Source organism: Gobius niger, assembly GCF_951799975.1.
Source record: "Gobius niger genome assembly, contig: SCAFFOLD_63, whole genome shotgun sequence".
In the NCBI taxonomy this organism is placed as follows: domain Eukaryota; kingdom Metazoa; phylum Chordata; class Actinopteri; order Gobiiformes; family Gobiidae; genus Gobius; species Gobius niger.
This window is the reverse complement of record NW_027639196.1, coordinates 144,254-161,820: the sequence shown is the minus strand read 5'-3', so window position 1 is coordinate 161,820 and position 17,567 is coordinate 144,254. Positions and strand designations below refer to the sequence as shown.

The 17,567-nt window shown below is 44.0% G+C and overlaps 2 protein-coding genes across 3 annotated transcripts in view; one reads left to right on the top strand and one right to left on the bottom strand.

Moving 5' to 3' along the window:
• The window catches only part of LOC306982775 (sodium/potassium-transporting ATPase subunit beta-2-like), a gene marked incomplete at its 3' end in the record, with an annotated part of 27,359 nt that extends 15,820 nt beyond the window's left edge, over positions 1-11,539 (bottom strand). The window contains exons 1-3 of the mRNA XM_079583230.1: positions 11,096-11,539; positions 10,868-11,051; positions 6,145-6,273 (exon numbers count right to left, since the gene is read on the bottom strand). Coding sequence (XP_079439356.1) covers positions 6,145-6,273; positions 10,868-10,970 — 232 coding nt within the window. The remainder of the gene's footprint in view (positions 1-6,144; positions 6,274-10,867; positions 11,052-11,095) is intronic.
• On the top strand, positions 11,440-17,567 carry LOC306982780 (uncharacterized protein). 2 transcript variants are annotated; one of them, XM_079583233.1, is made up of 4 exons: positions 11,440-11,570; positions 16,178-16,383; positions 16,811-17,005; positions 17,478-17,567. In XM_079583233.1, the coding sequence occupies exons 1-4, from the start codon at positions 11,528-11,530 to the stop codon at positions 17,556-17,558; spliced, it is 525 nt and encodes a 174-aa protein (XP_079439359.1). In that variant the 5' UTR covers positions 11,440-11,527; the 3' UTR covers positions 17,559-17,567. The 2 variants fall into 2 exon arrangements, with proteins under 2 accessions (XP_079439359.1, XP_079439360.1); XM_079583234.1 differs by lacking the exon at positions 11,440-11,570 and adding an exon at positions 15,795-15,900 and having other exon boundaries at positions 16,158-16,383.

Sequence of the window (17,567 nt, the reverse complement as noted above, 5' to 3'; positions counted from 1 at the left end):
AACCACAAACATACTGACCACAAACATACTGAAACCACAAACATACTGACCACAAACATACTGAAACCACAAACATACTGACCACAAACATACTGAAACCACAAACATACTGAAACCACAAACATACTGAAACCACAAACATACTGAAACCACAAACATACTGACCACAAACATACTGAAACCACAAACATACTGAAACCACAAACATACTGAAACCACAAACATACTGACCACAAACATACTGAAACCACAAACATACTGAAACCACAAACATACTGAAACCACAAACATACTGACCAAAAACATACTGAAACCACAAACATACTGAAACCACAAACATACTGAAACCACAAACATACTGAAACCACAAACATACTGAAACCACAAACATACTGAAACCACAAACATACTGAAACCACAAACATACTGAAACCACAAACATACTGACCACAAACATACTGAAACCACAAACATACTGAAACCACAAACATACTGAAACCACAAACATACTGACCACAAACATACTGAAACCACAAACATACTGACCACAAACATACTGAAACCACAAACATACTGAAACCACAAACATACTGAAACCACAAACATACTGAAACCACAAACATACTGAAACCACAAACATACTGACCACAAACATACTGAAACCACAAACATACTGAAACCACAAACATACTGAAACCACAAACATACTGAAACCACAAACATACTGAAACCACAAACATACTGAAACCACAAACATACTGAAACCACAAACATACTGAAACCACAAACATACTGAAACCACAAACATACTGAAACCACAAACATACTGAAACCACAAACATACTGACCACAAACATACTGAAACCACAAACATACTGAAACCACAAACATACTGAAACCACAAACATACTGAAACCACAAACATACTGAAACCACAAACATACTGACCAAAAACATACTGAAACCACAAACATACTGAAACCACAAACATACTGAAACCACAAACATACTGAAACCACAAACATACTGACCACAAACATACTGAAACCACAAACATACTGAAACCACAAACATACTGACCACAAACATACTGAAACCACAAACATACTGACCACAAACATACTGACCACAAACATACTGACCACAAACATACTGAAACCACAAACATACTGAAACCACAAACATACTGAAACCACAAACATACTGAAACCACAAACATACTGAAACCACAAACATACTGAAACCACAAACATACTGACCACAAACATACTGAAACCACAAACATACTGAAACCACAAACATACTGAAACCACAAACATACTGAAACCACAAACATACTGAAACCACAAACATACTGAAACCACAAACATACTGAAACCACAAACATACTGAAACCACAAACATACTGAAACCACAAACATACTGAAACCACAAACATACTGAAACCACAAACATACTGAAGCCACAAACATACTGACCACAAACATACTGAAACCACACACATACTGAAACCACAAACATACTGACCACAAACATACTGAAACCACAAACATACTGAAACCACAAACATACTGAAACCACAAACATACTGAAACCACAAACATACTGAAACCACAAACATACTGACCACAAACACACTGAAACCACAAACATACTGAAACCACAAACATACTGAAACCACAAACATACTGAAACCACAAACATACTGACCACAAACACACTGAAACCACAAACATACTGAAACCACAAACATACTGACCACAAACATACTGACCACAAACACACTGAAACCACAAACATACTGAAACCACAAACATACTGAAACCACAAACATACTGAAACCACAAACATACTGACCACAAACACACTGAAACCACAAACATACTGAAACCACAAACATACTGACCACAAACATACTGAAACCACAAACATACTGAAACCACAAACATACTGAAACCACAAACATACTGAAACCACAAACATACTGAAACCACAAACATACTGACCACAAACATACTGACCACAAACATACTGAAACAACAAACATACTGAAACCACAAACATACTGAAACCACAAACATACTGAAACCACAAACATACTGACCACAAACATACTGACCACAAACATACTGAAGCCACAAACATACTGACCACAAACATACTGAAACCACAAACATACTGAAACCACAAACATACTGAAACCACAAACATACTGAAACCACAAACATACTGAAACCACAAACATACTGAAACCACAAACATACTGACCACAAACATACTGACCACAAACATACTGAAACCACAAACATACTGACCACAAACATACTGAAACCACAAACATACTGAAACCACAAACATACTGAAACCACAAACATACTGAAACCACAAACATACTGAAACCACAAACATACTGAAACCACAAACATACTGAAACCACAAACATACTGACCACAAACATACTGAAACCACAAACATACTGACCACAAACATACTGAAACCACAAACATACTGAAACCACAAACATACTGAAACCACAAACACACTGACCACAAACATACTGACCACAAACATACTGACCACAAACATACTGAAACCACAAACATACTGAAACCACAAACATACTGAAACCACAAACATACTGAAACCACAAACATACTGAAACCACAAACATACTGACCACAAACATACTGACCACAAACATACTGAAGCCACAAACATACTGAAACCACAAACATACTGACCACAAACATACTGACCACAAACATACTGACCACAAACATACTGAAACCACAAACATACTGACCACAAACATACTGAAACCACAAACATACTGAAACCACAAACAACCTGAAACCACAAACATACTGAAACCACAAACATACTGACCACAAACATACTGAAACCACAAACATACTGAAACCACAAACATACTGACCACAAACATACTGAAACCACAAACATACTGAAACCACAAACAACCTGAAACCACAAACATACTGAAACCACAAACATACTGACCACAAACATACTGAAACCACAAACATACTGACCACAAACATACTGAAACCACAAACATACTGACCACAAACATACTGAAACCACAAACATACTGAAACCACAAACATACTGACCACAAACATACTGAAACCACAAACATACTGACCACAAACATACTGAAACCACAAACATACTGAAGCCACAAACATACTGACCACAAACATACTGACCACAAACATACTGAAACCACAAACATACTGACCACAAACATACTGACCACAAACATACTGAAACCACAAACATACTGACCACAAACATACTGACCACAAACATACTGAAACCACAAACATACTGAAACCACAAACATACTGACCACAAACATACTGAAACCACAAACATACTGAAACCACAAACATACTGAAACCACAAACATACTGAAGCCACAAACATACTGACCACAAACATACTGACCACAAACATACTGAAACCACAAACATACTGAAACCATAAACATACTGACCACAAACATACTGAAACCACAAACATACTGAAACCACAAACATACTGAAACCACAAACATACTGACCACAAACATACTGACCACAAACATACTGAAACCACAAACATACTGACCACAAACATACTGACACCACAAACATACTGACCACAAACATACTGACCACAAACATACTGACCACAAACATACTGAAACCACAAACATACTGAACACAAACATACTGAAACCACAAACATACTGACCACAAACATACTGACCACAAACATACTGAAACCACAAACATACTGAAACCACAAACATACTGAAACCACAAACATACTGACACCACAAACATACTGAAACCACAAACATACTGAAACCACAAACATACTGACACCACAAACATACTGAAACCACAAACATACTGACCACAAACATACTGACCACAAACATACTGAAACCACAAACACACTGACCACAAACATACTGAAACCACAAACATACTGACCACAAACATACTGAAACCACAAACATACTGAAACCACAAACATACTGAAACCACAAACATACTGAAACCACAAACATACTGAAACCACAAACATACTGACCACAAACATACTGAAACCACAAACATACTGTATGTTCCTCGCTTTTCAGTCAGAGCCACATACGTGTTTAATCATACATGTTCAGTCTCATATGTTTGTTACCTGGCGTACAGGTGCATTATGGGTAATGTAGTGTTACCTGGTGTACAGGTGCATTATGGGTAGTGTAGTGTTACCTGGTGTACAGGTGCATTATGGGTAGTGTAGTTGTTACCTGGTGTACAGGTGCATTATGGGTAGTGTAGTTTGTTACCTGGTGTACAGGTGCATTATGGGTGGTGTAGTTTGTTACCTGGTGTACAGGTGCATTATGGGTAGTGTAGTTGTTACCTGATGTACAGGTGCATTATGGGTAGTGTAGTTTTACCTGGTGTAGAGGTGCATTATGGGTAGTGTAGTTGTTTCCTGGTGTACAGGTGCATTATGGGTAGTGTAGTTTGTTACCTGGTGTACAGGTGCATTATGGGTAGTGTAGTTTTACCTGGCGTACAGGTGCATTATGGGTAATGTAGTTTGTTACCTGGTGTACAGGTGCATTATGGGTAGTGTAGTTTTACCTGGTGTACAGGTGCATTATGGGTAGTGTAGTTTATTACCTGGTGTACAGGTGCATTATGGGTAGTGTAGTTTTACCTGGTGTAGAGGTGCATTATGGGTAGTGTAGTTTGTTACCTGGTGTATAGGTACATTATGGGTAGTGTAGTTTTACCTGGTGTAGAGGTGCATTATGGGTAATGTAGTTTATTACCTGGTGTACAGGTACATTATGGGTAGTGTAGTTTTACCTGGTGTACAGGTGCATTGTGGGTAGTGTAGTTTTACCTGGTGTACAGGTGCATTGTGGGTGGTGTAGTTTATTACCTGGTGTACAGGTGCATTATGGGTAATGTAGTTTATTACCTGGTGTACAGGTACATTATGGGTAGTGTAGTTTTACCTGGTGTACAGGTGCATTATGGGTAGTGTAGTTATTACCTGGTGTACAGGTGCATTATGGGTAGTGTAGTTGTTTCCTGGTGTACAGGTGCATTATGGGTAGTGTAGTTTTACCTGGTGTACAGGTGCATTATGGGTAGTGTAGTTTTACCTGGTGTACAGGTGCATTATGGGTAGTGTAGTGTTACCTGGTGTACAGGTGCATTATGGGTAGTGTAGTTTATTACCTGCTGTAGAGGTGCATTATGGGTAGTGTAGTTTATTACCTGCTGTAGAGGTGCATTATGGGTAGTGTAGTGTTACCTGGTGTACATGTGCATTGTGGGTGGTGTAGTTTATTACCTGGTGTACAGGTACATTATGGGTAGTGTAGTTTATTACCTGGTGTACATGTGCATTGTGGGTGGTGTAGTTTATTACCTGGTGTACAGGTGCATTATGGGTAATGTAGTTTTACCTGGCGTACAGGTGCATTATGGGTAATGTAGTGTTACCTGGTGCACAGGTGCATTATGGGTAGTGTAGTTTGTTACCTGGTGTACAGGTGCATTATGGGTAGTGTAGTTGTTACCTGGTGTACAGGTGCATTATGGGTAGTGTAGTGTTACCTGGTGTACAGGTGCATTATGGGTAGTGTAGTTTGTTTCCTGGTGTACAGGTGCATTATGGGTAGTGTAGTTTGTTTCCCGGTGTACAGGTGCATTATGGGTAATGTAGTTTGTTACCTGGTGTACAGGTGCATTATGGGTAATGTAGTTGTTTCCTGATGTACAGGTGCATTGTGGGTAATGTAGTTTGTTACCTGGTGTACAGGTGCATTATGGGTAGTGTAGTTTGTTTCCTGGTGTACAGGTGCATTATGGGTAATGTAGTTTGTTACCTGGTGTACAGGTGCATTATGGGTAATGTAGTGTTCCCTGGTGTACAGGTGCATTGTGGGTAATGTAGTTTGTTACCTGGTGTACAGGTGCATTATGGGTAGTGTAGTGTTACCTGGTGTACAGGTGCATTATGGGTAGTGTAGTTGTTACCTGGTGTACAGGTGCATTGTGGGTGGTGTAGTTTATTACCTGGTGTACAGGTGCATTATGGGTAGTGTAGTTTTACCTGGTGTAGTGAGGCGGTCCTGCCAGGTGGGCTTGTAGTCGTCCAGCGTCAGTAACATGATGTACATGGTCAGAGCGAACATTCCGGCCAGAAACAGATAAAACACCAGGTAGAACAAGAAGATCAGTCCTGGACACAAATATAACATATTTAAAAATATTATTTAAATATGTTTAAGAAACTTAGAAACACCACAAACAATATTATAATGTAAATATATAAATAAACAATATCTAAACACCAGGTCCAACAGGAAGCTCAGCCCTGAACATAAAGATTAAATATAAATATGTTTCAGAAACTTACAAACACCACAAACAATATAATAATGTAAATATATAAATAAACAATATCTAAACACCAGGTCCAACAGGAAGATTAAATATAAATATGTTTAAGAAACTTACAAACACCACAAACAATATTATAATAATAAATGTAGCTAATGTCATAGTTCCTGTAATAAGAAGAAAATACCACATGCGGTTCAGGAGCAAATAAAGGGAAAATACTTTCAGATCTATTTAAACTGTGCCTAAACATCAAACACACAGAGCTGTAAACAACAAACACTAAAACAGAAACGAAACATGAACAAAATCTAAATAAATGTTAGTGTGAGGGTCATGTTCTGAGACTTCTCCAGTGCCTTCAACACCATCAGGCCGGCGCTGCTGTGGGGGAAGCTGGAGGACGCGGGAGTGGATGAACATCTCACCGCATGGACCATCAACTGTGAGCGCAACCACCTGTGCTTGAACATCAGTAAGACGAAGGAGGTGGTGATGGACTTCAGGAGGAAGCCACTACTGCACACACCGCTGAACATCCAGGGGGAGGACATGGAGGAGGTGGACAGTTTCAAGTACCTGGGAGTTCACCTCAACAATAAACTGGACCAACTCCCTGTACAAGAAGGACCAAAGTCGCCTTCACCTTCTGAGGAGACTGAGGTCCTTCTGAGGAGACTGAGGTCCTTCTGACTGAGGTCCTTCAGACTGAGGTCCTTCTGAGGAGACTGAGGTCCTTCTGACTGAGGTCCTTCTGACTGAGGTCCTTCAGACTGAGGTCCTTCAGACTGAGGTCCTTCAGAGTCAGGACTTGTTATGACTCTGTGGCCTCTGTTCTCCACTTCGCTGCCGTGTGCTGGGCCCTGGGCCGCACAGAGCGGGACAAGAACAGGAGGATCAGCTCTGTGCTGCCCCCTGGGGGACAGGAGGGTGTTAGCGAAGCTCACCTCCATCATGGACAACACCTCCACCCACTGCACGGGCCTGTAAAGGAGCTGAGCAGCTCTCTCAGTGGCAGGTCCTTCATCCCCTGCTCAGACTGAACAAGACTGTAGAGTAACATGTGCGATAACCTCCAGCGTCACTGACTGACCTCCTGCACCAGGACTAAACTCTGCACGGCCAGAGCTGACCTGGAGATCCTACTGTTTATCGTCTGCTTAACGATCTGCACATGTGTATCTGCTCACCCTGAGATCTCATGTCTCAGTGTGAGATCTCATGTCTCAGTGTGAGATCTCATGTCTCAGTGTGAGATCTCATGTCTCAGTGTGAGATCTCATGTCTCAGTGTGAGATCTCATGTCTCAGTGTGAGATCTCATGTCTCAGTGTGAGATCTCATGTCTCACCCTGAGATCTCATGTCTCAGTGTGAGATCTCATGTCTCAGTGTGAGATCTCATGTCTCAGTGTGAGATCTCATGTCTCAGTGTGAGATCAATAAAGGAAGGTCTGATTTTATCTCATTGATGAGGCAACGTCAGGCTGGGATTCGCCCAATCACAGCTCATGATGATGCTTCATTTAGTGGATAATAATATGTTCCTGTTTACATCATGTGTCCCACGACCCAAATGGATCTGACACCCTGGTACAGATGAACATTTACGCAAAGAGTCTTATAATTATAGAAGAAACATTTATCCCGTAATAATAAAGAGCAGAGCCGGTGCTGGCCCTTCCGGGGCCCTAAGCAAAAACCCACACGGGGCCCGACAGTAGCGTCTCATGGTTATTCGGCAAAGGGTGGAGCCATTTACCGTCAAAAACGGTTCCTCTGTGCAGCAAAGCAGAAGTGGAAAATAATGACCTCCATTCAGGCCCTGCACCTCTGTGTGAGAACCACTAACCACTAAGCCACTGTTCAACTGGGATTTAGGACGACTGGTCTATTTCCCCCATTTTTTTAAATGGCAAATGGGCCCATTCTCTCACTTCTGGCCCTGACCCACAGTTTGGGAACCGCTGATTTAAATCTTACTGAAACCTGCACCTGACGGTTATTTCAGTCTGACCACTGAGAATCAGCCTGTGAGTCGCCCAACTCGTTATACACTGTGCACATTCAGAGAACCAGAGTTACTGTAAGTAACTGTGCTCATTCAGAGAACCAGAGTTACTGTAAGTTACTGTGCTCATTCAGAGAACCAGAGTTACTGTGAGTAACTGTGCACATTCAGAGAACCAGAGTTACTGTAAGTAACTGTGCACATTCAGAGAACCAGAGTTACTGTAAGTTACTGTGCTCATTCAGAGAACCAGAGTTACTGTAAGTTACTGTGCACATTCAGAGAACCAGAGTTACTGTAAGTAACTGTGCTCATTCGGAGAACCAGAGTTACTGTAAGTAACTGTGCACATTCAGAGAACCAGAGTTACTGTAAGTAACTGTGCACATTCAGAGAACCAGAGTTACTGTAAGTAACTGTGCACATTCAGAGAACCAGAGTTACTGTAAGTAACTGTGCTCATTCAGAGAACCAGAGTTACTGTAGGTTACTATGCATATGCAGAGAACCAGAGTTACTGTAAGTAACTGTGCTCATTCGGAGAACCAGAGTTACTGTAAGTAACTGTGCACATTCAGAGAACCAGAGTTACTGTAAGTTACTGTGCACATTCAGAGAACCAGAGTTACTGTAAGTAACTGTGCTCATTCGGAGAACCAGAGTTACTGTAAGTAACTGTGCACATTCAGAGAACCAGAGTTACTGTAAGTAACTGTGCACATTCAGAGAACCAGAGTTACTGTAAGTAACTGTGCACATTCAGAGAACCAGAGTTACTGTAAGTAACTGTGCTCATTCAGAGAACCAGAGTTACTGTAAGTAACTGTGCACATTCAGAGAACCAGAGTTACTGTAAGTTACTGTGCTCATTCAGAGAACCAGAGTTACTGTAAGTAACTGTGCACATTCAGAGAACCAGAGTTACTGTGAGTAACTGTGCTCATTCAGAGAACCAGAGTTACTGTAAGTTACTGTGCACATTCAGAGAACCAGAGTTACTGTAAGTAACTGTGCTCATTCAGAGAACCAGAGTTACTGTAAGTTACTGTGCACATTCAGAGAACCAGAGTTACTGTAAGTTACTGTGCTCATTCAGAGAACCAGAGTTACTGTAAGTTACTGTGCACATTCAGAGAACCAGAGTTACTGTGAGTAACTGTGCACATTCAGAGAACCAGAGTTACTGTGAGTTACTGAACTCCTCTTTGAGACAAAAAGGCCCCGGACACGACTTTACTCTGGTCCTGATTCCAGTAAGAGTTTAAATGAGTGAGTGGCCGATGCCCCGAGTCTGAACAGAGAAAACCTGAGAGCTGCGCCGGGACAGGGGGACGTGATGCAGCCGCGGAGGAGGCGCACATGAGGCGAAGCATGTGGCGAAGCACCGGGAGGCGAAGCATGAGGCGAAGCATGAGGCGAAGCATGAGGCGAAGCATGAGGCGAAGCATGAGGCGAAGCATGAGGAGAAGCATGAGGCGAAGCATGAGGCGAAGCATGAGGCGAAGCATGAGGCGAAGCACCGGGAGACGGAGCCGAGCGGGACACGAGAGAAGCACTCCCGTGGCGGTCGGTCCCTCCTGCTCCGTCCTGGTGTTATTTGTGGTAAAGTGGGCGGAGACTGAGTGGGCGGAGACTGAGTGGGCGGAGACTTAGTGGGCGGAGACTGAGTGGGCGGAGACTGAGCGCGGCCGTCAGAGCCTCACCCGTAACGACGCTGATTAATCAGTGAAACAACACTTGCACAAGGCCGTGGGAACCCAGGGTGCTGAGGGCGCTGCAGCACCCCCTGGTGGATAGCTTGTGAACCGCAGGCAATATTAACCCCTTAACTCCCACCTGAACTGAGCAGCTTTACCCCAATCCAAAAGCTTCAGGGAAAAAGGTGTGAAAATAGCAACAAAACTGAGACGAAAACAAGGATGGAAATGTGATTTTTTTTTTTTTTTTTTTAAATGACAAAAATGGGCAAACATTTTACGAAAAATTGAGAAAAAATGGATGAAAAAGTGATGAGAATTTGACATAAATGAGTCGACTTCCCAACAAAAAAAGTGATGAAAAAAAATCTGCCTTGAGGAAAAAGATGAGTTTAGTTTTGTAGGTCTTTCAGATGAGGTGTTACACTGGCCTACAGGATTTGGGTAAAGCTGAACTGGAGAAAATGCTCTCGGTTCAGGCGGGAGTTAAGAGGTTAATAAATAAGATTTATGCACAGGAAGTATTTTGGGGGTACATTTTGTCCCTCAGCGCCCCCTAACTAAAACATCTGCCCACGGCTCTGCCCGCGGGGGCCCCGCGCACCTTGCGCTGTCAGCGTAAAGGAAGAACCGGCCCTGATGAAGAGTCACATATTTATATAAGAAACATTTATCCCGTAATAATAAATATGTGTTAAATATAAACACATGAGCGAGTCGGACTCACCCCAGCTCGTCGCGGTTCGGCCGAACACCTCGTGCGTCCGCGGGTTCCAGAAGAAATCCTTCCAATCAGAGGAGCGAGGCTCGTCCTTCACCGGGCCAGACATGACTGAGGTTTAGTCCTGGTTTAGACCTGGTTTAGTCCTGGTTTAGACCTGGGTTAGTCCTGGTTTAGTCCTGGTTTAGTCCTGGTTTAGACCTGGGTTAGTCCTGGTTTAGACCTGGGTTAGACCTGGGTTAGTCCTGGTTTATTGCGGGTTTACTCCTGTCTAAGAGCGCTGGGTGTTCGTCCTGGTTTCGACCTGGTTTCGTCCCAGTTCAGTCCCGGTGTCAGAGCGCTGGGTGTTTGTCCGTGTGTAGACCCGGTTTAGTCCCGGTTTAGTCCCAGTCCTGGTTTAGTCCTGGTCTCCGTCCGGCCCCTGTGAAGGTGAAGATGGCGCTGCGGTGGATTAGCTCCAGCTGTTGCGGACGGTTTGTTTTTCTGGGGCAGATTTAGAGTCTTTGTTTCTGTCGCGGATGGCGCTGGTCCAGGTCCCGGTCTTGGTCCTGGTCTTGTTCCCGGTCTTGGTCCCGGTCCTGGCTCTGTCCTGGGACTTGAACTCACGGCAGCCCCTGCAGACGGCGCGGTGACGGCGGAAGATGAAGATGGAGCCGCAGATGGAGGATGATGGAGACAGATGATGGAGGCGCGCGAGGACGAACACAAGGTGAAGCTGCGGGGCGGAGCCACCGCGGATCCACGACCCACGGATCCAGGACCCGCAGATCCAGGACCCGCAGATCCACGACCCGCAGATCCACGACCCGCAGATCCAGGACCCGCAGATCCAGGACCCGCAGATCCACGACCCGCAGATCCAGGACCCGCAGGTTCAGGACCCGCAGATCCAGGACCCGCAGGTTCAGGACCCGCAGATCCACGACCCGCAGATCCAGGACCCGCAGATCCAGGATCCGCGGAACCAGGACCCGCAGATTATGTGGCCACTGGGACGGAGCGGACTGGCCATATGTCCTGTATTCTGGGAGAGCACAGAGGGGCCACTGGCTCGAGGGCCAAAAAAACAACAAAAAATGATAGAAAAAATGTAATATTTAATATTCACCAAAGAGTGACAAAAACTCAACAAAAATGTGACAAAAATGTGACATAATGAACATGTAAAGGTAAATAAAGCCTGGGGTCGTGGATCTGCTGCTGGTCGTGGATTTGCTGCAGCTCCGCTGCTTCACTGTGGCGCTGACTCAGGCCCCGCCCCAGGACCGTGACGTCATGCCCAATGACAGCGCCCCCCCGTGACGCATGAGCATACGCCACGTGCACGCAGCTGACCGAGCCCCCGCGTGCACGGAGACACAACAGTCACGTGACTCATCACTGCCTCATTTACATATTTGCATATTTTACGTTTTTCAAATCAAACATTAAAGCGATTTTGTCATCATATAATTATATAATGATTCTGTTTAAAATAAAAATATTAATAATAGGAATAAGAATTGTTTGTGAAACTATTGCAGTGGCGCGTCTGCGCTGCAGGGGGCGCTGCAGGGGGCGCTGTGAGTCAAACCTCAGAACAACAGACACTTCAGAAAGTTCCACTTTAGACCGAGCTACGACTGGACCGGGCTCAACCAGGGTCTGGGACTAAACCAGGACTAAACCAGGACTAAACCAGGACTAAACCAGGACTAAACCAGGACTAAACCAGGGCTAAACCAGGACTAAACCAGGACTACACCAGGACTGAAGCAGGTCTTCAGTAGGCTTAGTCAGACCACCTCTGGACCAGGACCGTGTCCCGGGTCTGGACTCGTCCGGGTCCCGGGTCTGGACCAGGACCGTGTCCCGGGTCTGGACTCGACCGTGTCCCGGGTCTGGACTCGTCCGGGTCCCGGGTCTGGACTCGACCGTGTCCCGGGTCTGGACTCGTCCGGGTCCCGGGTCTGGACTCGTCCGGGTCCCGGGTCCGGACTCGTCAGAACAATGAGGTCTTTGTTGAGCTCAGTCTCAGCCTCTGAGTCGCTCAGACTCACAGCGGTTTAGTTTATTCTTTATGTTGTTCCTGTGGTCCGGTCTCTACAATCCTCTGAGGCTGATCTTGTAGTGAGTTAATGTCCTGTTACAATCCTCTGAAGCTGATCTTGTAGTGAGTTAATGTCCTGTTACAATCCTCTGAAGCTGATCTTGTAGTGAGTTAATGTCCTGTTACAATCCTCTGAAGCTGATCTTGTAGTGAGTTAATGTTCTGTTACAATCCTCTGAAGAAGCTGATCTTGTAGTGAGTTAATGTCCTGTTACAATCCTCTGAAGAAGCTGATCTTGTAGTGAGTTAATGTCCTGTTACAATCCTCTGAAGCTGATCTTGTAGTGAGTTAATGTCCTGTTACAATCCTCTGAGGCTGATCTTGTAGTGAGTTAATGTCCTGTTACAATCCTCTGAAGAAGCTGATCTTGTAGTGAGTTAATGTCCTGTTACAATCCTCTGAGGCTGATCTTGTAGTGAGTTAATGTCCTGTTACAATCCTCTGAAGCTGATCTTGTAGTGAGTTAATGTCCTGTTACAATCCTCTGAAGCTGATCTTGTAGTGAGTTAATGTCCTGTTACAATCCTCTGAAGCTGATCTTGTAGTGAGTTAATGTCCTGTTACAATCCTCTGAAGCTGATCTTGTAGTGAGTTAATGTCCTGTTACAATCCTCTGAAGCTGATCTTGTAGTGAGTTAATGTCCTGTTACAATCCTCTGAAGCCGATCTTGTAGTGAGTTAATGTCCTGTTACAATCCTCTGAAGCTGATCTTGTAGTGAGTTAATGCTCTGTTACAATCCTCTGAAGCTGATCTTGTGGTGAGTTAATGTTCTGTTACAATCCTCTGAAGCTGATCTTGTAGTGAGTTAATGTCCTGTTACAATCCTCTGAAGAAGCTGATCTTGTAGTGAGTTAATGCTCTGTTACAATCCTCTGAAGCTGATCTTGTAGTGAGTTAATGCTCTGTTACAATCCTCTGAAGCTGATCTTGTAGTGAGTTAATGTCCTGTTACAATCCTCTGAAGCTGATCTTGTAGTGAGTTAATGTCCTGTTACAATCCTCTGAAGCTGATCTTGTAGTGAGTTAATGCTCTGTTACAATCCTCCTCTGAAGAAGCTGATCTTGTAGTGAGTTAATGTCCTGTTACAATCCTCTGAAGCTGATCTTGTAGTGAGTTAATGCTCTGTTACAATCCTCTGAGGCTGATCTTGTAGTGAGTTAATGCTCTGTTACAATCCTCTGAGGCTGATCTTGTAGTGAGTTAATGTCCTGTTACAATCCTCTGAGGCTGATCTTGTAGTGAGTTAATGTCCTGTTAAAATCCTCTGAGGCTGATCTTGTAGTGAGTTAATGTCCTGTTACAATCCTCTGAAGCTGATCTTGTAGTGAGTTAATGTCCTGTTACAATCCTCTGAAGCTGATCTTGTAGTGAGTTAATGTCCTGTTACAATCCTCTGAAGCTGATCCTGTAGTGAGTTAATGCTCTGTTACAATCCTCTGAAGCTGATCTTGTAGTGAGTTAATGTCCTGTTACAATCCTCTGAAGCTGATCTTGTAGTGAGTTAATGTCCTGTTACAATCCTCTGAAGCTGATCTTGTAGTGAGTTAATGTCCTGTTACAATCCTCTGAAGCTGATCTTGTAGTGAGTTAATGTCCTGTTACAATCCTCTGAAGCTGATCCTGTAGTGAGTTAATGCTCTGTTACAATCCTCTGAAGCTGATCTTGTAGTGAGTTAATGTCCTGTTACAATCCTCTGAGGCTGATCTTGTTGTGAGTTAATGTCCTGTTACAATCCTCTGAAGCTGATCTTGTAGTGAGTTAATGTCCTGTTACAATCCTCTGAAGCTGATCTTGTAGTGAGTTAATGTCCTGTTACAATCCTCTGAAGAAGCTGATCTTGTAGTGAGTTAATGTCCTGTTACAATCCTCTGAAGCTGATCTTGTAGTGAGTTAATGCTCTGTTACAATCCTCTGAGGCTGATCTTGTAGTGAGTTAATGTCCTGTTACAATCCTCTGAAGCTGATCTTGTAGTGAGTTAATGTCCTGTTACAATCCTCTGAAGCTGATCTTGTAGTGAGTTAATGCTCTGTTACAATCCTCTGAGGCTGATCTTGTAGTGAGTTAATGTCCTGTTACAATCCTCTGAAGCTGATCTTGTAGTGAGTTAATGCTCTGTTACAATCCTCTGAGGCTGATCTTGTAGTGAGTTAATGTCCTGTTACAATCCTCTGAAGAAGCTGATCTTGTAGTGAGTTAATGTCCTGTTACAATCCTCTGAAGAAGCTGATCTTGTAGTGAGTTAATGCTCTGTTACAATCCTCTGAAGCTGATCTTGTAGTGAGTTAATGCTCTGTTACAATCCTCTGATGAAGCTGATCTTGTAGTGAGTTAATGCTCTGTTACAATCCTCTGAAGCTGATCTTGTAGTGAGTTAATGTCCTGTTACAATCCTCTGAAGCTGATCTTGTAGTGAGTTAATGCTCTGTTACAATCCTCTGAGGCTGATCTTGTAGTGAGTTAATGTCCTGTTACAATCCTCTGAGGCTGATCTTGTAGTGAGTTAATGTCCTGTTACAATCCTCTGAAGCTGATCTTGTAGTGAGTTAATGCTCTGTTACAATCCTCTGAGGCTTATCTTGTAGTGAGTTAATGTCCTGTTACAATCCTCTGAAGCTGATCTTGTAGTGAGTTAATGTCCTGTTACAATCCTCTGAAGAAGCTGATCTTGTAGTGAGTTAATGCTCTGTTACAATCCTCTGAAGCTGATCTTGTAGTGAGTTAATGTCCTGTTACAATCCTCTGAAGAAGCTGATCTTGTAGTGAGTTAATGTCCTGTTACAATCCTCTGAAGAAGCTGATCTTGTAGTGAGTTAATGTCCTGTTACAATCCTCTGAAGCTGATCTTGTAGTGAGTTAATGTCCTGTTACAATCCTCTGAAGAAGCTGATCTTGTAGTGAGTTAATGCTCTGTTACAATCCTCTGAAGAAGCTGATCTTGTAGTGAGTTAATGTCCTGTTACAATCCTCTGAGGCTGATCTTGTAGTGAGTTAATGCTCTGTTACAATCCTCTGAGGCTGATCTTGTAGTGGGTTAATGTCCTGTTACAATCCTCTGAAGCTGATCTTGTAGTGAGTTAATGTTCTGTTACAATCCTCTGAAGCTGATCTTGTAGTGAGTTAATGTCCTGTTACAATCCTCTGAAGCTGATCTTGTAGTGAGTTAATGTCCTGTTACAATCCTCTGAAGCTGATCTTGTAGAGCCTTTATGCTTGTGTTGCAGCGCTGCGCTGTGATTGGTCCAGGATGAGTAAGAAGAGGCGGGGCTTCCACATCACCTGTGTGAGGTCAGAGCCCGTCAGCCAATCAGAGCCGTCAGTGCGTCGACCACAGTCCCATGATGCACTGGGGCACAGGTTCAGGGTGGTGCGTCTGGACTCCAGGGGGCGCTACACCCGCGGGCGCTGGACCTGCATCGACCTGCCCCCGGTAAGGGTTACTATAGGTTACTACAGGGTACTACAGAGTACCACAGGGTCCTACAGGGTCCTACAGGGTACTACAGAGTACTACACTACAGGGTACTACACTACAGAGTACTACACTACAGGGTACTACACTACAGAGTACTACACTACAGGGTACTACACTACAGAGTACTACACTACAGGGTACTACACTACAGGATACTACACTACAGAGTACTCCAGGGTACCACAGAGCACCACAGGGTCCTACAAAGTACTACACTACAGAGTACTACAGGGTACTACAGGGTACTACACTACAAAGTACTACACTACAGAGTACTACACTACAGAGTACTACACTACAGGGTACTACAGGGTACTACAGGGTACTACAGGGTACCCACTACAAAGAAACCCTTCAGGCTTTTATTGTGTAATGCCAACAGGAAGTGGGGTCCCTGGGGGCGGGGCTGCGGCGCGTCATGATGGACGGCATGAGACACGCCCACTCCCTGGAGTCGCTGGAGCTGATTGGACGAGAGAAGGGGGCGGTGCACAGCGGCCCACCGTCTCCCACCATGGCTGACCACGCCCCCCCGAAACTCAAGCCACGCCCCCTGCAGCTGCGCACGGACGCTCAGGTAACTCCGCCCACTCACCTTCTCAGACTCCGCCCACTCACCTTCTCAGACTCCGCCCACTCACCCTCTCAGACTTTTCTCCGCTCTCGGCGCCACCGCCTGGTCTCACCTGGAATCGCACTTCATCTTAAACACACCTGTTGCATCAGATTAGATTCATTTCGAAAACATCTGCCACGAAAAGACAAAACCAAGAAATCATTTTCAGTACGACGTCAACATGAGGAACTTGAGCTGATGTTGAAGAGTTTTAACTCCACAAAACAAAACACAAAAGCTTTGGTTTCATGAGTCTGAGTTCCCTCTAAGTTTCCCTTTAACGGAACATGTTTGCAGATAAAATGGAAGCAAAAGTGCATCTGCTTTGTCCATAGTTTAGGCAGTTTGTCCATAGAATATTAGATCATAACATGTAACACATGTGTCCCACATTAAAGTCAGATGCCCTTCCAACAGCTTTTGTTTCTTCCAGAGCTTCAGACAGTGCAGGTCTCAGCCGTCGTCTCCTCCACACAGCCTCAACCACGCCCTCTTCAGCTCCGCCCACAGGTAAACCCCGCCC